The sequence below is a fragment of the Grus americana genome, chromosome 2, assembly GCF_028858705.1.
Source record: "Grus americana isolate bGruAme1 chromosome 2, bGruAme1.mat, whole genome shotgun sequence".
NCBI lineage: Eukaryota > Metazoa > Chordata > Aves > Gruiformes > Gruidae > Grus > Grus americana.
In genome coordinates this window covers 38684108-38709873 of record NC_072853.1, presented here as the reverse complement: position 1 = coordinate 38709873, position 25766 = coordinate 38684108, and the positions used below count along the sequence as shown (strand labels likewise).

Genomic DNA, 25766 nt, shown 5'->3' with positions numbered 1-25766 from the left:
TCGTGTAAAGTGTACTGTAAAGCAATATAGCGTGCAACACACCTGATCCTGCACGGAGGCACCGTACCTACCCCCGCTTTGAAACCCGAAGTGGGCGGTCCTCACCCCATGAGCCCCGCGCAACTAAATGTATTTTACCTTAAGCACATCTCAATCCTATTTGAAGGTTTGGGTCCCGTCCCCCCACCCCCGAGTTGCCGAGGTTTTTCATTCTCACGTTCCTCAGCTCCACTCATCGCAGTCGGCCCTGTTCAGTTTTGAAACGTTTGAGTAAAGTTTCCAGTAAAGCTTTTAAAATTGGAAACATCTCCTCAATAACCCATACCCCTTCATTCAGCGTGGGGAACGTATCGATTTCTGAGTTTCCCCATGCCCCGGCAGCCACTGCCAGTCATTTCGACGCGCACCCCCGCCAGTCCCACCGACACACCTCTCCCCCCGGACACACGGCAACACTCGCTGTGTTTTCATGCGCGTTTAATGAGACACAGCCGGTGCCACAGCCGGTGCCGCAGCCGACACCTGCACCCCAGAGCGCCACCGGTGACCGTTGGGGCTCCGGAGTAACGCCAAGAAACCTCCCCCTGCCGGGCCCTCACGACAATCCCCCGCAGCGCAACCACTGGCCGTTGTCCCAGGGCCCCTTCTTATTGGAGGGGCCGGTCACGTGACGCGGCGGTCACCGTGAGCGGGGGGGCGGGGCGGTTTCACCAGTCTCCTCCGGACGCGGTGGCTGTCGGGTAGGTCGCGGCGCCGCAGCCTTGTGGAGGGCATTCGAGGTCCCGCCTCTCGCGGGCGCGTCGACTATTGGTCGGGGTGGCGCCGGGGAGGCTGCGGATTGGCTGTCGGGGGGAGTCGCGAGCCACGGTGGAAGAAGCGGGTGAGAGAGCGCGGCCGTGGCGGACTGCGGGTGAGGCCGGGGCGGGTGGCGGCTCCTTCCCCGAGGCGGCCCGTGGGCCTGCCCTTCCTCCTGGGCAGCCCCTCTCGTCGCGTCCGCTCCCGGGTGGGGGGTGGTGCGTGTGAGGGGGAGCGCGACCCGGGCCTGGAGGCTGCGCTTCGCACGCCTCTCCTCGTCTGCCCTGCGGGCCGCTGCCGGGCCGGGCAGCGCTCCGCTCCTCCGGCTCAGCACCGGGAGCCCTGTGTGTGCGAGTGGGTGTGTGGGGGGGTGTGTTCTCCTGCGGGGTCTGCCCTCAGGAGCTCCCGAGTCGGCGCCGAGGAGAGGTAGGGGTGCTGCTCGACTGGAAGTGGGTACAGGCCGCTGAGGGCGGCCCCGCTCAGGGCTGCTGTCCCCGGGCAGGGCGGCGGGATGGAGCCGCCGCCTCCCGCTGTGAGCGTGGCAGCGCCGAGGGCCGATCCTAGGCAGGACAGGTGCCGGGCAGGCAACGGCCTTGCGAAGGTGGGTGCTTGCGCCGCCTTTCCAGAGGAGCAGAGCAGCGTGGAAAAGGGTCGGGGTGTTGGGGTCGAAGCTGTCGTTTCTGCAGGCAAGCTGCCCGAAACTGAAACCCTCCTACGTTGATGTGCCGGGAGTGACAGGTCATGGGATATCATGTAAATAAAAGATAATCTGGAGAAACTCGAGGGAAGTTTTTTAAGGAGGCTTTAAAATACAGAGGTAGCCTACAGAGGGAAAAGGAGCCTAGTCTTAAGGGGTCTGGTGCTTATTTTCCTTTTCTGTAAACTTATGATGCTTACTTTGCATACCTTTAGTGGTACTGCTGCAGTGCTCAGGTTCTTCTGTAATTGTTGTAAATAAGTAACTTGCTAGGTGCTCGTTTTTATTTTGTTTAACAAGCTGTCGAAATTCCAAATACTGAGTGTGAGTAGAGTTTGAATGCTAACATCAACCATAGTGCATTGATCTCTGTTTGATAGCGTCAGCAAGGCTTCATTAATGTTTATGCATTGTCCTCAGGCAGCTGTAGTCCTCTCTAGCTCTTGTGAAGACAAGACTTACAAAGACTAAAAGAAAAGGAAATAATTCTGTTTTCTGATACCCATTGCTTTTTACCTAGGTGATAAAGAAAAAAGAAGGGAGCTGAGTTTTCTGAACATTAGCTCTAAAAGTTCCAGTTAACTGTTGCTGAATCAAAATAATTTTCTCCATAGAGGTCACTAGCTGAAATACTGTGTGTGTAGGAACTAAACATTTTTACAAAGAGAGATTTTTTGGGCAAAAAAATTGAAGATTTTAAATCCTTTTTCAAACAAATACCCCCTTTTGTTAATAAAATTTGCATGCTCTTGTTTCTCAAAGATGTAGTAGAAGGACTAGCATTAACAGCAATGACTAGGGAGGTCTGTATGTCTGGCAGGAAAATGTAGGTGTATGGTTATGTCTGTATAGTATAATACCATATGGTTTAGAGATGTTGAAGGATTTCACTTACCTCTCTGTGGTATCATATTGCACCGTGTAGGTATAATCTCCACTGAACAAAGGCTTTTGATTAGACTAGTGTTGAAACATGGATTTTTTTTGTTCTCCATCCTTAGTTGGCAAGATATGGTAACATGAGAGATGTGATGAATGTGGTTTTGCACTTTGATGTATATATGATTGGGCTATATTATTAAGAAAGCTTTAGCAACTTCTATTGCAAGTATGTATTATTTTCAATTCTTGCTTTAGTTTTCATGCTGATATTAGCTTAGATAAGCCCTTGATTGTCTCTGTAGTATTCAGTGACTTTTATCTCTCTTTGTGTATCTTTCCAAACAGGCGTTCTGCAAGCATTAGGGCACTTCCTTATTTTTGGCTTCCAAGCCAAAAAAACAAACCTGTCTATTTGGCTGTGTGATCTCTGCCAAATACGTTGCTTATAACTGGTCAGTGTTGATGTAGGAGAGGGTCTAGTCCTTTATCAGAAGATTCTTCTGCCTGTTTGGCTTGCCGTTGCTGTGATAACTGTTTGTTGACTTTATTTTTCGTTATTACTTCTTTAATATGTTTCCTTATTAATATAATTTCATGAGATGAGCTTGGATCATGTGTCAGTCTTAGACTGTGAAGATATGCTTGCCCTAGTTCCCTGCTAAAATAAGGAGGAACCTGCTCTTTTTGCATGTGATTTTTTGATGTGGTTGGTATTCCTTTGAAACCATGCTTCTTTGAAAATTTTGTACTTCTTTATGTTATACATACCCTTTCAATTTAGAGACTAGACCTTTCATTTTTCAGATTTCATCCATTTGTTTATTCTTTGTTAAGGTTGATCTGCTGCATCAAGCCCATTAAGTCATTCTCTTTTATTTTTGTGTCAATCTTACATGAATAAGAGAACCTTCCTTCAGTAAGAAAAATATGAATATTGTATTTCTTTTTAAGAGTGAGAACTCATAATTTTAAAGGGACTTGGACAAATACAACATTGGAAAATGCACATAGAATAATTTGAATCTGAAAGCAGTTGCATCTGATTTTTCTTTCTTTTCATCTTTTATGTGTAGGACACACTAGAAAGCTTAGCAAAGGGCTCCATTTCATGTTTACTGACTGGAATGCCTTATGCCTACAGCCTCTAGAGCCTTTATATTTATTTAATGAACATTTTGTAATTTATAAGTGATATTATCTCTCAGTTTTGTAGGCTGATATTTGATATGACAGTATTGAATGAAACCTGCAAAAGTGGTTAGGAAAAGTAGGGGCAAAAGAGAGTTCAAGGAGGGTAAAGTGAGAATCCTGACGCTCAGAAATGTAGACCTCCTCATTTCTGAACCAAGGAATTCCTGCATTTTTCCATATCAGAAAGTAAGTTCTTCAGCATTGCTAATTTCTGTGTAAGCAGGGTTTTATAAATGAAATTCCAACCCCCACATGCTTTATGCAGTGAAATGTAATCCTTTGTGTTACTACTCTTCTAACATCTTTTGGTATTCTTGCCTATGACTACTGTTTATTGTTGTCATAGTTTTGCTTAAGCACAGCAGAAGGACCATGTTTTAGAGCAATACTACTGTCATTCAGTGCATTTTTTTGTAGTAATTGAGTTGTGGAAATTTTACCCGACTTAAACTACTGCTAATTTTAGTTTAGGTAGCATAAAGAAGATAGAGGCTAAATAAAACAAGTATCAATATTTTAAAAGAGGTATTATTCTAGCTTACTAAAAGCAATAAACATATAACTCCTGCAGAGCATGAGAGAAAAAATTGCTAGTTTTCATTCTTGCTGTCCAGCAGTTTCTTTTGGAATGAACTCTTTCTGTTCTTGGCACATAAAATAATTGTGAAATAACTGAGATTTATGAAGAAAGGTATAGTGCAATATAGTCTGGAAGAAATGAGTATGAAGTTTGTCTGGGGATAATTCTGCAAAACTGATAGATCTCATAAAAATATCAAGCTGATATACTTGGAAGCATTTTCCTCTTAGATCTCCTTTTAGATAACAAGTTAGCTGGAGGTTGTTAAAACATGGTGGCTTTCCTTAGTGCCAGGAACTGGTTGGTACTCTGCACTCTTACAGATTGACTTTGGTCACTTTCTTCTGCAAAAGCAGAGAAGAGGTCATTGACAAGAGCAAGGAGTTGATGACCCCAGTCTTGGGTACTTTAAATATTTAGGCTACACAAGAAACAATGATTTATAATGTAAACTATAAATAATCATTTTACTGAAGTAGTTGTTTTGTTGAATTAATGCACTTTTATGTTCGGTCATCAAAATCTGGGAACCTGGAATTATAAAAGGTCACCTGAATGTTTCAGGGCAGTATAAGTATTTTGGACTGTTCCCGATGCTTTATGTCATCTTGCTCCTTCTTTTATTCCTGGGTCTTTTGGATCTCATTGACCAAGTTTCTAAAAGTAATATTTCAGAAATTGCTTTGGCTAATTTCTCAGCTGTTCAAGGTGAATTTCATTAGACACTGCTGTCCTGGGTGCTTATAACTTTTCAAGGTTGCCTATAACCCATTTAACATCTGCCTCTCTTTCTGTCATCTTCAAGTGAAAACGCAGAATATGCTGACTGACTGTATCATTCATCGCTTTCCTTCCTCTCCTGTTAGATTGTGGCTGTATCTCTTTGTCTCTTGCTTACTCCTAATACATGTGTAGGGGGCTTTTTATGCCCGCAAGCTGGAACCCATTTTGTACCTTAGGCTTTTTTAACTTACTACTTCATATTTATACTATTCTGTCATCCAAATATTATGCTACTTTTTTTTTTCTTCTGCATCTGCTTTTGTGCCTTTAAAATTGGTTATCTTGTCAGTTTTTGTGTCATTCCTTTACCTCTTTGCCTCTCTTTTCTAAGTTCATGGAAACTTTCTAGACCTGCTCTGATTTCCTCAAAGGAAGTTCTAACACTCTTTTCACTTCTGTCCAAATTGTCTCTCTTATTAGAGACTGAGTCCTCGTAGTTGATCAGAAACTAAATAATACCTTTTCTTCACTTCCTGAAACAAAACATGACTCTGACTATGTCTGGGGATTTTTAAACTAATGACCTGGCTATGTGTTGAAAGAGCAATGTATCAGGATACAGTCATCCCTGTATAGTCCTGTCACTTGCCTTTGCCCGCCTGCCCTGTCCTCGTAATTGCTCAGCAATACAGTCTCTGCCTTTTTTTCTCTTTTGTTTGAATGTCTTGACACGGCTTCCGTTTTTCTTTGATTTCCACGCTACATGTTCAACGAGTCTGAACTTTGGAATGAGGCAGAGTGCATCACATGTATCGCACTTTTGGAACGGGTTTCCCATGTTAAAGGAGCATTCCTGTCTCTCTTATGTCACCATATCTCTACAGTGACAGATACAATGCCAAATCTAATATGGGGCATGTAGGAAGGCTTGTATTCTTCCTGCTTTAAAAACACAGCAGGTGCAGTGCAATCAAAGAACCATACAGTGCATGCAGTAGCTTGTCTAAGGGAAGAATAGCAGATGCCTAAAGGAAGAATAGATCAAGTAGATGGTAATGCTTCCCTAATAGACTTTTCTAGCTTTCCATAAAGAAGTCCATGACTTATTTAGTATGTACAACTGTAGTTTATATTTATGGCTGTTTGGTAGGTAGCCCGTTATTCTTCCCTGTTGTTTTTCTTATAACAATTGCAGTTTCCATTCGAATCTTGTGGTGATTGGGTCACTTTTTTTTTTAATAACTTTTTTTATTTTACATTTTCATTAGACTTCCTTTAGCTGATAGATTAGTAGTTTCTTCCTAGTTTATTCAGAAACAAAAGAAAATCCTGTTAAGAAATGTCTTTTACTTTCTGTGGTGATGAGAAACTAATATCAACTTTTTTTTTTTTTAAGCCCATCTAAAAAAAGATAACTGTAGAGTTACACTGTTCCTGCCAAGTTTCCACAAGAAGCAGATTATTACTAAGGAACTGTAAACTGTTGGAAAAACAACAACCCACATTTGTAATGGAAACAGTGATGGTTTAACTGTAATGCTCGTGGCCACTTTCTAACAGCATACCTTTTCCATCTCCTGACTTTCAAACTTCCTGAGTACCAGTTCCTTGCTGCTACATTGCTTTAGTCATCACTCTGTGCGTATGTGTGTGTGTATATATATGTATGTATGTAGTGGCTCTAGCAACACTATTGTTCATACTACAAATATGTTGTTCAAGGTGGTTCAACAGAGTGTTGTTTCTAGCCTGATACACAAAACAAATGTAAACCTAAATTTATGGCTTCCTTTTTGGTTTTGGTGGCATACACTTCTCAGTGGCATCCAAGTTATGACTGGTGTAGAACACAGTTAAAGAAAAACTATACTATTTTCACTAGAGGAGCAATAAAAACATCTTGATTTAAATGAATGGTAGTAGATATAAATAGATACAATTTGAAATCTGTCCAACTTTATAAATCGCTTGAATATTTTCAGGTCCCACATCTACGCTATTTCCTGTCATTTTTTTGCATTAGTCATTTTTCCATGTTTCCTTTCTCTCCTCAGTTGTGGGAAAAAGAAGGAAACAACAAAACTATCAGAGAAGGTGAATGAAGAGAGGTGATCAGCTTTCTGTAACTTGTTCCTGCATAGAAATGAGTTTTAGATAGGAGTATGGCCCTTTAATCTTAGTGTTAGTCCCCAGCTGCAGGCATTCCATAATGTTCGGTGCTCACTTGGAGTTGTTGAACACCATCATCTGTCCAAGCTCAAGCGAGCAATCATTTCCTCAGCTTTTTAATCGTTAACTTTGCAACAGCTTTGATTTCTTAAAAATGACACTCCTAAAAATCTTTGTCACCTGTATTAAGTAAATGCCTTCTGGAATGCCAATACTTTGCAGTACTAGGGTTTGTTGTCATCTAACATGTCTTGCTTTCAGTAACTGCGTCTAAAGCTTGTTCTTTTAGGAATACATGTAGTAATTTACATCTGTATATGTTCCATAACACGTGTCTAAAGTTCTTATGTTTCTCATTTCAGAAGTACTATGGAACCTCCGCAGCCCTGTAGGTTTGGAAGGCTTAAATCCAAGTTTGGAAAGGCTTTTTCCATGCCAAATGATTTGCTGGCTTAAGCGCTTAATTAGGATGGCTTTTGAACAAGTTGGATTAAACATGGAATCGGTAAGTGTTTCAAACTTGCTTTGTGTTTTCAGAAAATCAGGTATAGAAAGCACTTCATATATTTTAGTTTGTGCCTGTCCCAGCAGAGCACTTTAAGTATTCTCAATATTTGTATGATTCTGCATTGCTGAAAAAGTGTGAAGTTTACTACTTGGATACTGATATATTGAGTAATATATGTGCTAAAAATACCATGCAGTTCCGTCTAGCTCTAGTAACAAACTGCTTACATTGTAGACGCTGCTTTTCATGCTGGGGTTCTATGGGTGTTTTAAAGTTGAAGAAAATTTTTCAACTGATTTTTAACAGTGATATTCTTAAATGATCTTATTTCTTTGCTCTTGGAGATATGAAAAGCCCCATGGAACTGAGATGATGATAATTGTGCTATATTTACCTCTCCTGAAAGTATTGCAGTACATGAGAGCAACATGGCTATGGTCTTTATTGGGGAAACAGAGGAATGTGCATGCATAGCTCTCCTCTTGAACAAAAGTGTATATAGAGTTTTCTTTGAATGCTTAGCAGAGAGGGAGATCTGCTACACATCAACTGCTTTGTCACTGGGACCTTTAGGAAGCTATTTTGAGTACAAGTATTTACCTCAATGCAGTAATCCCTGTAAGTTGTTGAAATATTTTAATGTTTTAACAACAGGAAAATCCTTAACAGCTATGTGCAGTACTTAGAAGGGCAGTTCTTAGTCTGGATTATTGTGGTAGAACCTTCTATCAATCTTGGAAATTTATGGAGAGCAAAATGTTTGTACATTGTAAATTAAAATTGCCAATAAGAATCTTTATTTTACAATTTTATTTGAGATTTTGTGCAATGTAACTTTGAAAATTAAAAGTATGAGGGTATGCTGGACTGCCACGGGTGTTGCTGTGGTCATTGTCAGCAACATCTTTCAGCCTAAATGGGGCAGAGGGGGAACAAGTTTTTAATCTGTTTCCCTCCATTCTATACTTCTATCAAGCTTGTGGTAATGCAACTACATTTCCAAATGTCAGCTGTTCTGGACAACAGCAAAAGACTGATGCAATAAGAGGGTATGACTAAGTAATATCTTGCAGACTTGCCCTGCAAGTGCTTCAAGTCAACAAGAAGTTGTGTGAACTTGGCTAGAGCAGTGCTGAGACTTATTAGTTCAGCTGAGCAGCGTGCTGACTTTATTTGCATACCTTGTGGCACAGCTTGCATGCAGTTTTCTGAAAATATTGTCCAGGCGTATCTTGAATTACCAAAACTGAGTCATTAAAAGTTTTGGTGCGCCAAATCACTGTTGTTGAACAAACCCAAGGGCATTTGGGCACCAAATATTTTTGAGGATCTGGGTGCTAGTCAGCATCTTGTCTGTGGTCTGAGCAATCTCCAAACAAGTTTTGCCACTTGTTTAAAATGCACTGCACTTATGTTGGTAATATAGCATGTAGTCCAGGCTCTTGTGCTGTTGTGGAAGTACTTTTGTAATTAATTAAACCTTCCCTTGACTAGTAGTATTTTTTCCAAAGCAAGATTGCTTTGAGGCTATCGCCAACACTTCTGCTTCTAGCATCAGAATCTGTTGTGAATAGCGATGCTGTATTACTGCTTGTCAGTGACTTTTTCTTGAAGGCTCCTGATCTACCTGCTATTTGCTCAGGCACACAGACAAACAGTAATGTGATAGTCATTAATGTGAGGTCTTTGTTGGAGGCATCCAAAATATAGGATCAACAGAGTACTCTGCACTGAAAAAAAATGTGTTCAAACTCAGTAGCATATTAAGTAAGAGAATATATGTTTCATAGAATGGAAAAAATGCATCCGAGTGGATTAACAGCAAAGTTGCAGCTCTGATACGAGGATCTAGCATAGCATATGTGCAATGATAATTTATTTTTGTCAAAATTTATACATTCAAATTTATACATTCAAATAAAGCCAGAGGAAGGAAAGATACTTGTTTAGAAAGCGGCAAAATGTGTGAAGTTTCTGAGATAATATAATCTAGGGATGAATAACATGGAGCATAAATTTGTCTTTTTAATAGAACCTTCAAAATCTAAGAGTAGTGATCTTTGCTTAGTATATCAAAATGTTATTCAGCTGTGTTGTGAAACTCCCACAGCTGCACTACACTAATCACACAGGCAATATTGCCATGACAGACAAGGGTTGTTTCAGTATTAATAGCCTGGATTTTATCTGTTTTCTTTGTTGGGCAACCTACTAACAGGATGTCGAGTTTGCTTGAAGCTATGAGCCTTTAAAAACTTAGATCTGAGTAGTAAATTCATATCTGCAGTCATAAGTAAACACTGGCCAAGTTTTTTAAATTATCATACATTGTTCTAATTGTTTACTAATAATGTACTCTGTGTTAAGAGTCTTCCCACTATTCTTTTTCTTCTTTGCATTGTTATTGTTGACTTTCTCTGTACGGAAATCTTTCCTGCTTCTCTCTGGGGTGTTTGTTTGGGTTTTTTTGTTTTGTTGTTTGGGGTTTTTTTTGTTTGGCTGGCTGGTTTTTGGGGGTTTTTGTTTGTTTTGTTGTTTTGGGTGGTTTGTTTTTTTTTTTTTTGCTTCTGGCTCATTTTATAGTATTCTCCAAGGATTAAAGTCTCATTTTATTTCATACAACTGTGGTAAACAGTAGAACAAACATTCCCATCATTAAGTACAACAAAAGGAAGCAAATTCAATCTCTGTTGAAACAATGTAGAAGAAATTTGAACTGCAGTAGAAACAGTTTTGATGAAGCCAGGTGTGTTGAAGTGCTGTGTGCAATTTTCTCTAGGTGAATGTTTTAGGACAAAGTTTTGTTCTTGTATCTTTATTTTCCCTCTTTTCCTTGCTCTTTAATTTCACAGTTACATTTTCATGCTTATGCTAGCTGATAGTTATTTTTATTAAGACTGGTAGACACTGTACCTGTGTTAGAAAAGAAAAAAAAATAAGAAAAAAGATATTTTGGGAAATGTAGAATTACATAACTTTGGGTTTTTAATGATTGAGTGGCTTTTCTTGAAACACCTTAAAAAGAGGTGTCTGACCCAATGCAGATTCTTTATTGTCTTGAAACTGGACAAATATGCTTTTGAAGATGCTTCTAGCTCTTGAATGCTTCTGTGTTACCTGATGTATTGCTTTTAATTTAAACTTAATGCAAAGGCTGTCTTGAACTTAAACAGCCATAGCCAAATTTTGTGCCAATTTAGGTATAAAATGTAAGGAGTTCACTGATACAGATTTCAGTGTGTGTATATATTTATATATTATATTCTATTCTAGCATGAAAGGAATAACCTTAAATATGTTTAGCACAAGCATGGTATGGAAGGATAAGGGAAAACTATTTCAATATGATTTAAAAATCAGTTACCTAACAGCTGGCTTCTTTTTCCTTCCCATCTAGGTGCTTTGGTCAAGCAAGCCTTACGGTTCATCTCGAAGTATTGTAAGAAAAATTGGCACTAACCTCTCTCTTATACAGTGTCCAAGAGTTCAGTTTCAGGTAGGTGTTCTCACCAGTTTAAAATATGTGTTTCACTATACTGGTAAAGGGATTTGCTCTTGAATTGAAAGATTTTAAGCGAATATGCAGTTCATTTAAATAAATGACTAGAGCGTTTGTAAGAGCAGAATATTATCACCCGAGCACATAGGAGAATTAGTTTACTTCAGTTCTTCCCGCTTCCAGTTCAGATTTTTTCCCAATATGGGTTCTTCAACTTCTGTACTGCCTAAACCCTGACTCCATCTTGCTTGTAATACACATAATGAAATTTGAAACAATTTTTTTTCTTAAGGAAATTGGAACGTCTAAAATGAGGCAATACAGTATTAAAAAGTTATTCCTGGAAAAAATGTAAAAGAGAAAAATGTTTGAAACATTTCTATAAGCAGTACTTATAAGCTAGGCTTAACAGGCATGTAAAGATGAACACTCTTACTTAAAAATATTTGGGAAGATAAACAACTTTATCAGAAAGTAAAAAATTAATAGCAAGATAACATGAGTACCCTGTTTCCTTTTGTATGAAATGCAAGGCTAGCATTGTATAGGTGAAAGGGGAACATCAATTCTGTGCAGTTTTCTGACTTGTTTGCTTTTAACTTCAATTGCATATAGTGGGAGGGTAAAGAGTGAGGGTAAAAGCTTAAGGAGGAGAAAACCCTTGCTTTTTATAACAAGTCTTTCAGGAACAGATGGGAAAATGGAAGCTGTTACACATAATCTCTTCAACTCTGTGTGTGTTAGGATAGGGGGCGGGTGTAGAATTGGAGAAATTTAGTGTTTGAAACTCAAGCTGAGAGAGGAATGTTTCTTGGGCCAAGCAAGGGCAGGGAACATAAAGATGAATAGTGGGAATCATCACCCACAGTAAGACAAGGTAACTTCCACACAGCTGAATTTTTCTCTGTTTAAATTAATTTCTTTATCCTATATGAAATGTATGAACAATTTAGACTTGAAATTATAGTAGCAAAATCAGATAGTTCAGACTACCATAGAATCCTTTTCGGTGTGGTAGCAAAAGCCATGCTAACATTTTGCCTCTCTTAAATAATTACAGTGAGAAACTAGGGGGGCAACCATCTTCCTCTACTAGTGGCTTGGTGAAACTTAGAAAATACATACATATGTGGTGGGGGTGGGGATTTGTGCAGGTGACAAGGACAACAAAATGACAATGCTGGATTTAAACTTTTGGATACATAGTAATTAGTAGTGTAGTATAGTGGTTATGCCACCAATAAGGCTCCATGTGCCTCAGATTTGAAAGGAAGTGAAGTCCTGCTATAATGTGTCTGATTTTCTGTACTGTAAAGGCCATACAAGGGAAGGTGATGCTCATTTGCAGATAGTTAGCCAAATACTGGCTTTTCTTATTATGGCATATAAAATAAGGCATTTCTGGTTTATGTTCCTGCAAAGAGCTGTAAGATACATCTGGGGAATCCGTTCCTGAATATTTTTTCTGTTGAAATAAAAATATGTATATGTCTTTGTCTGAATTCTGTGTTTCCTCTTAAAGAGATATTCCGTCAGCTTTACTTAGATTTTATGCACACTAAATATAAACATTCATCTTCTGTTAGATGAAAGGAAAGGATCCTAAAAATAGAAGTACAATTGTCAGAGTTGATTGAATTAGAAATATGAATTTCAAAATTTGAGCCTTGAAACACATTAAAATTTATGTTGTTTATGCAGGCTTTCAATTATTTTAATAAATAAACTGCTGAACATGTAAAAGTGTGATGCTAACGTCTGTTTTTTATGTCTTTATCTCAGCGTTAAGATTCTGTAGTAAAGTTCAATACTGGTATCGATCATTTTTATGCTGTTGCAATTGACACTTTCCTATAGCTGTCTCTTCCTCTTTCTTTCTTGCCAGCTTTAGCTATATTATGAAAGGACCATGCACTGAACCTTGCTGTAAGTCACTTTATTTAAAAACCAAAGCAAAACTTACTTGCCTCATCTGAGGGTGCATGTATATCATCAGTGTTTCTAACTTTATCCAAGAGCAACAAACTTTCCACAGGTCTTTATTTTCCTTATGATAAATGGATAAGAGATACTGAAAGAATCTCTCTGTTATGTTCATTCTTTCTTCTCTTCTTGCATGCTTTTGTTCAGCTTGTCTGATAAAACGGGTAGTAGCCTAACATTTTGATTTTTGAGGTCTACTGACTGTTGTAGTATCTGTCTCTATGGATCTTTCCATAGTCAACATTTAAATTAATTGCTAAATGCTGCTTATGTATTCAGTAAGCAGTGGCAGAGCTTGTCTTATATACTCTATATGTCATGAACAAATGAAAATGGTTCATATAGTCCTTTTGTATGTCATATTTTTTAGGTTTATCTATAATCTTGAGGAGAAAATAAAGTTAAACTTACCAACGTACTCTAGGTAGAGTCAACCAAACCTACAATACTGTCTCTCAAGATAGAATCCTTCAGCTACAGCAGCTCTGTTCTAGTCCCATGCTTCTCCTGTTTGTCTGATGCAAACCTGATAAATCAATAGAAGTCTCCTAGGGAATTGGCCTGCGCATAGCAAACATCAGAATTGACTGGGCTAATTTGAAAAATCATAGCAAGTTTGTCTTAGTTGAAGAAGTGTTTCCAAATATTTAATACCTAATTGTATTAGTAATTTGAAATTAGTATTTTTAGTCTATCCTTAAATGTATAAAAATCTTTGTTCTGCTTCCCACTTCCTGGAGCAAACAAAAAGTAGGGATCCTGCTTTGACAGCCTCCTAAGCAGCGTTTCCATAGTGTAGTGGTTATCACATTCGCACAACGCACGAAAGGTCCCTGGTTTAAAACCAGGCGGAAACACTGGCGAGGCTGACTCTTTGGGAGTTGGACTCGCTGATTCTTTGAGTCCCTTCCAACTCAAGATAGTCTATGACATTAGCCAAAGCAGCACAGTGTGTGTAGGCTTTACTTCAGAAATTCACAGAGCAATGGGTCTGAAACCCACAGGCATGCATGTGTATGTGTGTGTGCAGCATACATGCACACTAAAATAGGCAAAAAAGCCTGTGAAGGAAGAAGTGGAGATAGCAACCACATAGTTTCCAGAGAAAGAAAAGCAGGCTACTTTACTTTTTCATTCAGTTCCTGCTGTCCAGTAGAATTGGGCCTTTGTTTTCAGCTCTTTGTCCTCCATTTCAAGTGCTGGCAGAGCAGTTGGCCAAGTTTTCTTCAGCTGAGATTGGCTGGAGGAATACGGTAGCCACAGAGTTGTTTTAGCATCATTCTACAGACAGGCAAAGGTTTTAAGAGATGGGTGTTAGCTTTTAACCTTTAAAGTAAAAATCTTGCATTACCTGGAAATCCAAAATCTGCTGCTGTGGAAGGCCTGGTTGTTTTTAGGGATAGAGAAAAGAAACATCTGTATATGGGGTAACAAGCAGATTCTGTTTACATATAAATACGAATAAAAAAGTAAGAAGAAACTTGCATCACAGTATAACAGAAGGCTTGCTACTAAATGTTGGATTAGAAGTTATTTATCTCACAATGCAGGAAACCTGGCAGTGGTAAATGCATTCCTTACTGTTGATTTATAAAATTATTTTTGATGCAAGTATGCGTGGTGCCTTTATTTAAATGTGGCTTCAGTCTTTTAATGGTAATAGTTCCTCATGTGGCCGTTACCATCAGGAAAATCTGTATCACCTGCAAGAAGTGGCTAATGTATTATGGATTTTTTAAATTGCCATTAACATTAATACAGATGCTGTGGTCATGAAAATTTATTTTTATTTTAAAAAAGAAAAAAGCCAAGGAAACCTCAAACAATGAAAATCCTAACATGCAATGTAGTATTCTCTAGACTGTTTTAAAGAGAGGCAGACTGTGATGGTATTAGGCACAACTGTTAATGTGATAAACATATTACCATCTGTGCTGATGCTACCTGGAAAAAACCCTGTTGTTTCCAAATGATCCGACGGTGCCAATACACACTCCTGGGAGCTGTGATAAAGGCTCACATACAAGTTGCAAGAGTGTGAGGTGAAGATGACTAATCTCAATTTCCAAAGCTGTTTGTAACAACACCTGGGGAAAAAACAACCCCAAACCCACAACTTCTATCTTCCTGTGACTGGCGTATCAAAGGCTACAACTAAAATATCTGTGGATGTTCTTCAGAAATGGTTTCATCTCATCCAGACTGCATTTCTACTGTGATCGGTCTGCTACAAATTCAGGTTAATGCTAACATTTCATAGTTGCTGCTACATAATCCTTTCCTCTTACAGAGGTGAGTTGCCTCGAAAATTGACCTAAGTGCTAACAAGCTGGATCCAAGCTGTCTTCACACACTGTTACGTGCTACCACCATCTTTGTCAGTATTACTCACTGCTTGGCCACTACCAGCAGCAGGCAGTGCTTAAACAACTACAAGGACTTGTGGAAATTTGGCCTGTGGATTACATGTAATACAAGCAAAAGAGGTGGCATAGTTGCATGGGAGATTAACTCAACATGATAGACTGAGCAGAATAAATTACTGAAAGATGTTTCAGTAGCTTTTATCTGCTAAGATACTGAGACCAGGCTGCTTGGTAGTCCAGTGACTGAGTACACATGCCCTTGTCTAACTTGGGGCAGCAGCCAGTATTTCAAAGTAGATTTGAAACCTTTTTGTGTAGTTGTGGCTATGGAGCATGTATTGATGGTCCAAACAATTTTTCAAATATCTGTTCAGGTTACTTACCCGTAAATCTAAGAAAGGTTCCAGTCTCTGGAGCCTTGCTTGCCTTTGGCTTCAAACAGCTACAAAGCTAATGGCAGAACTATGATGGGAAATGGTCAGTTTGTTTGGCATGCTCTAAATAAGATTGTTAGCAAATATGATTGCATCCTACCTCTCACTCAAAGTTTTTGTGATTATTGAGCTAGTAGAAATGGCTTTCTGCTTTCTTTTTTACTTTTTTTCCCCTTGTATAATGTGCACACCTTTATTTTTGTACAGAAATTCTAGAAGTTGTAGGGGAAGGGAAACACACTTCAACAGAATTTCACTTTCAAAACAATACTAAATCAGAGCAAAAGACTGAAGAAGTACTAGTAGCATTAACATCTTTTTTATCTACTGATCATGGCTATAATTTAAAAACATTATTTGAGTTAATATAGCAAACTACTTGAGAATGTTGATGTTTGTTTGTCTTTAAGGTAACAATTTGCATTGGATTTTTAGTGTTCAGTAGTGTCGTGTGATAGTATATGTAGTTAGCCGTGAACCTCTGTAAAGTGTTCAGCAGACTAGATTGAATAGTTTGAAGTCAGTGAAGTGGTTCTGGACCAAGCCCAGGACAGAAATAAGTGTGCTAAATCTACAGATGTGTTTCATGCATGGATGTGTTAATAGTTACATGTAGCCTCACTAAAAGTATTGGGTGAAGTAACTGTGACTTGGGCTGGGAATAGTGACTAAACCTTCAATCTTGTCTTTGAAATTTAGCTTACATCTCATGCCACAGAGGGAAACCATCCTAATCAGCTTAGAGATGATGCAGTGGCCTCCTTTGCAGATGTGGGATGGGTTGCTCAAGAAGAAGGCGAAGTCTCTACAAGGCTCAGGTATGCTCCTCAAATCTTCTTTTTGAACTTCTGAACTGAGAGGAAGAAACCGAGCTTCTCTCCAGTGAGAATCTACTGTGCATTGCAATTAATGGAGAGCACATGAATTCTGGGAGAACAGAGAAGTGTTAGAAAAGGTAGGGTCTGGAAGAGAAGTAGTAGAGGTTAGACTAACAGGATTATGAATGAAAGACTGGTTTAAGAACATATAGGAGATTGGCTTTATACAAGGAAGACTTTTTTTTTTTTTTTTTTACTTACTTATTGCAAAGAATTGCATATGACAGCTTCAAACAACCTTGTCCCCACAAAAATGTCTCCTGTGGTATGGCACAATGACTAACACTGATTCTCCAATTCTCCTGTGATTTTCATTAATACGGGGCAGCGTACTGTACAGTTTCCTAATTGGCAGCAATGGTCATTCTGACAATCCAATAATTGGCACGTTGTTTTTCACCTTTCTGGTTAAGGCTCTGCAGTCTGCTAAAGACAATTAAAAAATTATGGTTTATATTTCATCTTTAATCTTCATAACGAAAACTGGCAGGGAAGCATGTGAGCACCTGTGTCCAGAATGATGGGATAGGTACTGTTGTGTTGGACCAAGAGCACTACATAGCACCGTAACTGCCTGAAACAGGTTGGCTGAAGTGACGAAGTTCTCTATTCCAGCGTACCCAAATTGCTGCTCAGACTAGCCAGAAACAAAGGTCCAGTTCTGTAGTGCAGAGGAAGTTTTTTCTTCTAAACAAACTAACCTTCCAGAGAAAGGCACAGATTGTTGGCTTCAGAGATTACTTGAGGATACTGTTCTTAATTTGAAAGCATGAAATAGGTTAGTAATGACCTAGATGCCCTCCAACATGACTTGCCACAGTGAAGCTTTGCATAACAAACGTTCTGGCACTGCCACATTAATTTCACAAACTCAGAGGGGAGTCACAGAAATCAACGCTTGTTTGGGAAACACTATTTGTAAAGTCTATTTGATGCGAAGGAAATTAACTGGCCAATACTACTTTAGTTTGCACAGAAACATTTTGTTTAGGGATTGAACTGTAAAGCTATTATGTTTAATGGAGACAACTGGGAGAATAGCTCTTTGGTGCTTCAAAAAACCTATTACAAAAGAGGTAGGACTTGCATATTTGCTGAGACATCTGCTTGTGAAGGGGGGAAGGGGGACAGATGGATGTGGGATGGGACTAAAATAATCCTGCAGATATATAGTGACCTTAAGGCAAACAGCTTATAATGGAGCATAGTAAGTGAATTACTTGGCAAATATGAGTATTTCAGTGTGCACCATTTATTACATCTGTGCAAGTATTATGTAGTGGAGCTAGTATGCATTAGGTGTTTTCCAAGCATTTGAAATTCTCTGTTTCAACAAGATCACATAGGTGTTACTGTTAAATATACATTCACTGTATAATTCAGTAAACAGTCTTGCAGACATAGGGGTTTTTTTCTGTGAGTGCAGTTTTACAGAGGAGGCAACTAAACAACAAATCATTTTTCCCCTACCCTTAGTCAGAGCAGTAGTGACCATTCAAGCATAATATTTTTCCACAATGTTAGATTCCAAGCAAGACATTTCCTTAAAACTCCGTTACTACTCTGAGCAGAAAATACCCTTTGTGGTTTAGCTATTCTGCACCTTTAAAGAGTTTCTAGAAGGCAGGTTTTAAAGAGTGGAGTGACCGCTGGCTCCTTCCACCTTACTTACCTAGGGAAAGCAGGGAGATGGCTGCTTTAGGAAGCATCCTGTTCTCTTCTCGGCTTTGGTTGCTCTCTATTCCTATCTAGATAACACCACCTAAATTTTAACATCCATGATTAATATTCAATTCTGCTTGAACAAATTTCTGCAAGTTGTGCTGATGTTTTCTGTCAGTGTCGTGGAAGACTCAAATGTGTTTCTAATCCTGGATTGAGGTGGTCAGAGCACAGGGCTTGTTCTAGCCTTAAATCTTGGCTCTTGCTTTAAGCCTAGCACAACTGCAGATCTAACACGATGTGCATGCAGAGTAGCTTAACACATGCATCCAGAGTGACAGGGCTCTTAAGCTGGATTAGTCTGGAGCCATTCTACACATTTTGAAATGTCACTAGCCACTGTTCTTACTCTCATGTTTGAATAAACAGTGGAATCCTGACTTGCCTGAGAAGTTTTGGGATTGAAGTTCAGGAGGATTGAGGAGTCAAGTATGTGGTCATATTTTGCAGTTATAATGTTTATGATAATCTGTTATCAGTAATCCTTACCAATTCTACTTGAAGAATCATGGAGTAGTTTGGGTTGGAAGGGACCTTTAAAGGTCATCTAGGCCAACCCTCCTGCAATGAGCAGGGACATCTTCAACTAGTTCAAGTTGCTCAGATACTTGAGATAAACTGTTTAAAAATGTTGGTGTCTTCAGTGAATATAACTGAAGTGCTTTCGGAAGTGCTTATTTGGCTGCAGATGCTCAGTAATGACTCTGTGTGTAACATAGCTAGAGCTCTGGGGGGTAATAAAGGAATGCAACAGAGTTGCATTTTGCTCTTGTGAGAAAGAGGAAGGAAGCTTACCGACTCTTTAAAACTTTAGAAAGTTTTCTTCTCTATAGTTTCATTTATTGTGTTAGAAAACTAGATGGAGGACCATTTCCCATTTACTGATAAGCAGCCTCTGCCTCACTAAGCTGTTTAATGTACTCCATACTCCCAACACTGCTAAAATGGAGGACCGTCCCTTCAGAAGTTCAAAAAGTACAAAAATGTGTCATGGAACTAAGAAACTCTTCCTTCTTCAAAGGAATCAACCACAAGTAACTATTTGCAGCCCATGGGGGAAAATGGTAGCATTTGGGCAAAAAAAAAATTAAGTCTTAATTCCAACAAAAAATACAATAGGCATGAGCCAGAGACGTAGATTGGGGGCGAGGGGGAATGTATTCCTTTTTTCTCCTCAAATCAAGGATTCCACAAAAAGCTGGCTAGGGGAAGAGAAGAAATACAGCTAGTGATGCAAACAGAAAGGATGTGAAGCTCTTATTTACTTTAAGCTATATAATGTCTTGGCGGAAGTGCTTTGTGTAAAGACAATTTTGAAGTCAGGCCCTCAACTTGTATTCCTGATTCATACGTAATGTTGCTTTAGTTTTTATCGATTACAAAGCCTTTAAAAAAGGAATCTTGTGGTATTTTTGTTACAGGTCAGAAGTTTGGTCAAAACCATCCCAGCCTCGTTCAGATGAACTACGTCATTCCAGAAGGTCCCCATGCAGACAGATGTCCTTACAAAACTCATTGGAAGAAGAACCGGTGTCCAGGAGCACAGTGACTGCAAATGAAGAGGCTCTGCAGAAGATCAGTGCTCTAGAAAACGAACTAGCCACTTTAAGAGCACAAATAGCCAAAATTGTAATCTTGCAAGAGCAACAGAATCTGGTACCAGGTATTAAATTTGCTGTACTCTTAGCAAAAATTAGTTAATGAATTTGTCCCTTTTATAATTAATAACGTGCTAATTTGTTTTTGTGAGATACTGCACCACTAAACACTTCTCGATATTGTTTTGGTTAGTTTGGTAGACAGACCCTAGTGTACTAACCCAGGGTTACAGAATAGGTCTCGAAGACAAGAGACCTGCCAGATTTTCTGTATTTTCTAGTATTCCAAAAGTCTTTGTGTTTGTGTGACAGTCTGCCAGAATTCAGAATCTGTGAATGAGTAAAGAAATATTAAACAGCTTTCAGAGCAAAGCTCATGATAAACACGATGGCTTGAACCAAACTAGAAGAATGTAATTTAATTACTAACACTTAAGTCTTCCCATCCAGTAATGAAATAGGCTCCCCGATGTCATAATCATACAATGCTAATTATGCTTTTGGAATATGTAATACACATCTCAAGTTTATGAAGTAACAGAAAAGGAGATTAATTGTTTCCTGCGATCATCCAGCTGGAATCACAAGCAGTGCACTTTTTCTGGTAGTAAACCACCTTTCCCTGAGTTCCTTTCTCCTCTTTCCCTCACCCCTGCTTGCCTTCCAGTTGTAAGGCTACCATCACCCATTAGTGGGAGATGGCCCTTGTTGACTGCAGGTGACAGCCATTTGGTTTTCACTCTTCCCTAAGGTCACTTAGCAAGTACAGTTTTGCCTATGTTTATGTATAAAATCATCTTCTGATTCTTCAGATGCTCATGTTTAGTTTTTGTCTGTGAACTGATAGCAGTTACTTTATTTTTTCCTTAACTATTCATATTCAAAACTATGAAATAGTTTTAAGGACCACATGGTTTCACTCAAATTGTAATTATTGTGAAGGTTTTGTGAAATAACTAATAACTTCTTTTTCATCATTTTCTCTTTCTCTCTGTTTATTAGGGAAATTAAATTTTGATTTGATTTTATCATCTTTACCTCCCTCTTCTGGTAGAATATGGTAATGACACTGTGTGTATGCCTACATGTACACAGAGTAGACTCCTCTTGTATTATCTATGTACGTATCTTTACACACTATACTCCAAGCCTGGTTTGATCTGGTTTTGCTGATTCCTTTAAAGGTGCATTTGAGCAGAGGTTTCTTCATTTATTTGTCAAGTCATTACTGCTATTATATTTATAACATCAATTTTTACCTAGAGTGCAGGGAACTTGAAATCAAGATTATGGTGAAAATCTCTATCTTCAGACAGATGATTAGCTGGCCTAAAAATCCTTATCCTCAGAGGGCTGGAATAAACTTCAATTTAAGCAGTATTTCAGCTCTGAAATTTACATTTAAAGATCTTGCATGGTGATTTCTTATTGGTGATGACAAGTAGGAAGAAGCACTGCTCACGTGGCAGATTGTGTGTGACTTCCAGCTCAGCACCTCCCTCTCAGAAGAAAGTGAAATACTGGTAACATTAGGAGCAGAACATAACTAAAAGACCTTGTGATGTCCATCCCATTGCAGTAAAGACATGAATGCACCTAGAATTTGAACTGGAAGTTCAAAGAATGCTTCTCACTCTTCAAGAGTCTACTTAGGTGGTTTACAAATGAAGAAGTTACATGATAATCTAAAGAAGGTGCAGGGGAAGCAATTGGAGCTATTATAGTTGTATTCTTACCTGAGCATTTGGGGGATGTAAATGGGATTTACAAGTAAACTGCCATGTAACGCATGTTTTATTTGTAGTTGGGTCAAGTCCAGTTGCTTCAGCTGCTGTCCCTGTTGCACCTCCACCACCGCCACCTCCTCCGCCACCGCCACTCCCTCCCCCAGGCCTACAGCAGAGCATGTCTGCAATTGAGCTCATTAAAGAAAGGAAAAACAAAAAAACGAACTCTGGACAGAACCCGACAGAAAATGGGCCAAAGAAGCCTGAAATACCAAACATGCTAGAAATCCTCAAAGACATGAACAGCGTGAAACTACGCTCAGTGAAAAGGTAATAAATAGAAATAAATATCAATGTATTAACATTTGCATTAATGATTTGTTTTTATGACTCAGAAGTATTTCAAGGTGAGACAGATGCTGATGTAATCTGACAAACAATGCAAAAGCATTCACAACTTCTAAAGCTTTGGGTTGGATTATGTTAATGCTTCTCTCTCTCTTTTCTAGATCATCAGAGGGTACAAAATCTAAAGTGGCTGATCCTGCAGATCCTGCAGCATTAATAGCAGAAGCACTCAAAAAGAAATTTGCTTATCGATACCGAAGCGATAGCCAAAGTGAAACAGAAAAGGTGATTCCAAAGACTGAAACAAAGACAAAGACTGAGGTAGTGCTGGTGAGTATTGTGATTCTGGGCACACACTTGCACTAAACTATAGTTGTCGTGAAAGCCAATGCCTGTCTTTCTGCCAACATATACAAATAGCCAGGAGTTAGCATCCCTGTCCACAGAACCCTATGAAGTACTGCTCGTGTGCCAGCATTTGCAGCAATTGTGTTGTTAGCATCAAGTCTTAAGGTGGTGTACTCTTTTGGCCCTACGTTTAAAAAGCCCTGTTACAGTTTTTTTATTTAAAAAACAGAAACCTTTTCTGTTGCCACGGGCACGCGATATTCTGAAAACTTGACTCCTAAGGGCTCCTACCAGAATCAAATCTGAAGTGAGTTTGCCTTTATTGCCAACCTTAACCATTCCAATAGCACATGTGAAATTTTGAAGCAAGATCCTGAAACATGGCAGCCATTCCTAGGAATGCAGAAAAGAAATTGTTCAGAATGCCTGATAATCTTGGTATAGGGAGTTTCTTCTAATAATTGGAAATGCTAAGTAAATAAAAGCAGTTTCTTTATAGTCTGAGAATGTTAAACTAAAATTTAAAATTATGTTAAAATGATCTTTAAAAAACACATCATGGTACAAGTTAATGGCTTCTAGTTTATTTCAGATTGATTTGAAATTGAAGTAACGGGGTTTTAGTGGCAAATGTTCAAGATGCAAGTTTCTAGCAATATACACTTATTTAAAAAACAGTCTAGCATAGATCAGCTTTGTTAGTAAGCAATCCTTGAAACCTTGTGCTACAGGTTTCAAGGAGAGGAAGAGTAAAAAGTTACTTTTACCTTTGTGCATTTGGAAAAACGCACGTAGAACTCCAGAAGCTGGCTGTACTCTGAACTAAGTTCTCAGGAAAGCAAGATTCCCAAGCCACAAGTCTCAGGACTTCTGGATTCTTCAGCTTATTAATGTTGACTGACTTGCTTTCTGGTTCAGGCCTTTAAGGTACATTCCTGTAATGTTGATGCTGTTCCTCCTAACTAAAAGGCTGGATATTCCCAAAGAATTAATCTCTTTTTCCCCAGCATCTCTGGGGCTTTAAGGACAAGAACACAAATTGACAATGTTTTATTCACACATGGTTTTTTCATGATTTTCCAATTTTGAAATTTATATTTCATCAAGTCCCCAAAAGCTAAGAAAATTGAAGGTTTTAATTTGCTAAATGATAGAATGCTGATCCATAATAAGCTAATAAACACCTGTTATCAATTACTTATCAATATGCAACTTCTTTGTGAGATCAATCCTTGTATGATACAGTTTTTAAAAGGACTTGCACAAAAACACAGGCTAGAGTAAGAACAGAAATACCATTAAACTGCCCCTAGAGCAAGTGGTTGTCCACTTCTAAAGGTAACTGCATCTATCTTCTTATTTTGCTGTGGTAGAGTTGTCAGAGCTGCTCCAGCAGATGGGTAGCTGCCTCACCCAAGCAATTTCAGCTGATGGCTGACACAAGTTTCCCTTTACTTCGTGGCTACGAAGTGGGTGAAATCCACAGGCAGAGAAGCAGGCTGATAAAGGAAATTAGCTCTGCCCAAGTTCTAGTTTTACTTACTTTTTTTTTTTTAAACTTGGATAATATTCAACTAGGTTTCTGTTGAATGCAGTCTGAACATGTTTCTGTTTTCTTTTTCAGTTTGGACCGCACATGCTGAAGTCTACAGGAAAAATGAAGACTTTAATTGAAAAATCTTAACGTATAAAGATTACTACATGAAAGACTGTTAAGCTGTTTTGTCTAAAATCTTTTATGTTGCAAATAGCACTAGTACTGAGTGGTCTCTTACAACACAGGAAAAACCTAATGTGAAATGTAGAATTGAGGCACTAAACATGTTTGTATGTGATTTATCAAGGGGAATAAATTTGACCATTATACTCAGGTATTAATTTTGTATTCAAACCTGGCTTTCTACTCAGACTTATGTGGTGGTTTTAGTTTATTAACACTAAGTTATATATACAACATTCTTTGTGCGTAACTGACCGCCTTAGAAATTTGTGTACAGGTTAATACTGATACACCTCTAAGTTAATATCAGTTATTTGAGCTCTAACTATAACTTGCACTACAATGTTTAGTTTGATAACAAATTTTTCATGTCAAAGTCTTTCTTTTAAACTTAATTTTAGCAAATTTTTAGCCCAAAGAAAACCTGAATGCATTCTGCTTCCTTCTGAAAGAAAGGAGAAACTTAAATCAGCTGCAGAGGTCACCTGGTATGAGACATTTTTAGTAGTAGCACATTTTTGTGCAGTGGTTTTTTTTGTTTCAAATGAGTTTGCAAGGGTAAGAGGACAAAACCTACTTGTATCATCCCGTGGCCAAGGTAAAGAGCACATGATGAGTAAATCATGCTGTGGGAGCCTCTGTGAACAGGCAGTCCAATGAATTTGAAATAACCAGTAGATAGCAGCAGAGTAAAATAATGTCAGAGTACGTGCTAACTAGCATAGGAGTGGTGTAGATAAGGAAAAAAGGTACAAAGTACTGTGGGGTGCAAGTTGCCAAAAGTACGTTGCTCATCTGAGCTGTGCTCAGAGGTGCTCAGGGACACCTCTGTATCCCCAGCTTGGTCCCTAGCTAGGCTTCTGGCAGCAGGGGCCTGCGCAAGCCCTCCCGACCTCCTTGCAGGGAAGAGATGGTACAAGCTGTCGCACAGAACCTGGTTCCCAGGAAAAAGCCCTTTTGGGGACTTCCCAGAGCAGCCATTTCCTGCCAGACCTTTAGGGAGCTACTTCTTCAACCAACCACCCGGGCTTGTCTCTCCAGCCACAGATACAGGAGGGGCTCAAGATAAAAATAAAATCCAGGTTGAAAAAAACAGTTTAGGAACCAGAGAGCTACAACTTAGCTGTACACTTAAATGAAGCCAAGGTTTGCTCTGGCCAGAGATGAGCGTAGAAAAAGTGGAGTCTGGGTATTTCAGTGGTCTGAGCTGATCTGGCTACTGGAACAAGTACAAGTGCCTCTTCGAGCTTCTGTTTGCTAGGAAAAGAAAAAAAAGCAGCTCCTCTTAAATATAAAGACAGGTGAATGGCTCTGACGAGGTTACTGAAGATGACTGAAGCTTTGCTGCTTATAACTGGAATGTAGATTGTATGATCCAGGAGGATGTTTTCCTAGTGTGAATCCTAAAATGGTGTTAATATGTACACAGTGTAACTTCCTTCCAAAACACTCTGCCATCAGTCTTACTGGCAGGCCGGTAAATCTTTGTGTTCTTTTAAATGCCTTTAAAACACCTTTTTTAAAGTTAATTTTGGTTTCAAGTTTTGTATTTAATGCTGTATTGCCACTATATAAAATTAAAAGCAGTTAAAAATAAA

At 38.9% G+C, this 25766-nt stretch overlaps 1 protein-coding gene across 4 annotated transcripts; it reads left to right on the top strand.

Annotated features, from left to right (window-relative positions):
• The first annotated feature begins 752 nt into the window (after nt 1-752).
• Nucleotides 753-25766, top strand: MTFR1 (mitochondrial fission regulator 1). 4 transcript variants are annotated; one of them, XM_054817987.1, is made up of 8 exons: nt 753-880; nt 7400-7542; nt 10943-11041; nt 16527-16645; nt 19849-20090; nt 21830-22082; nt 22262-22430; nt 24073-25766. In XM_054817987.1, exons 2-8 carry the CDS (start codon nt 7477-7479, stop codon nt 24130-24132), a joined length of 1008 nt encoding a protein of 335 aa, XP_054673962.1. In that variant the 5' UTR covers nt 753-880; nt 7400-7476; the 3' UTR covers nt 24133-25766. The 4 variants fall into 4 exon arrangements, with proteins under 4 accessions (XP_054673962.1, XP_054673964.1, XP_054673963.1 ...); XM_054817989.1 differs by having other exon boundaries at nt 838-910; XM_054817988.1 differs by lacking the exon at nt 753-880 and adding an exon at nt 945-1396.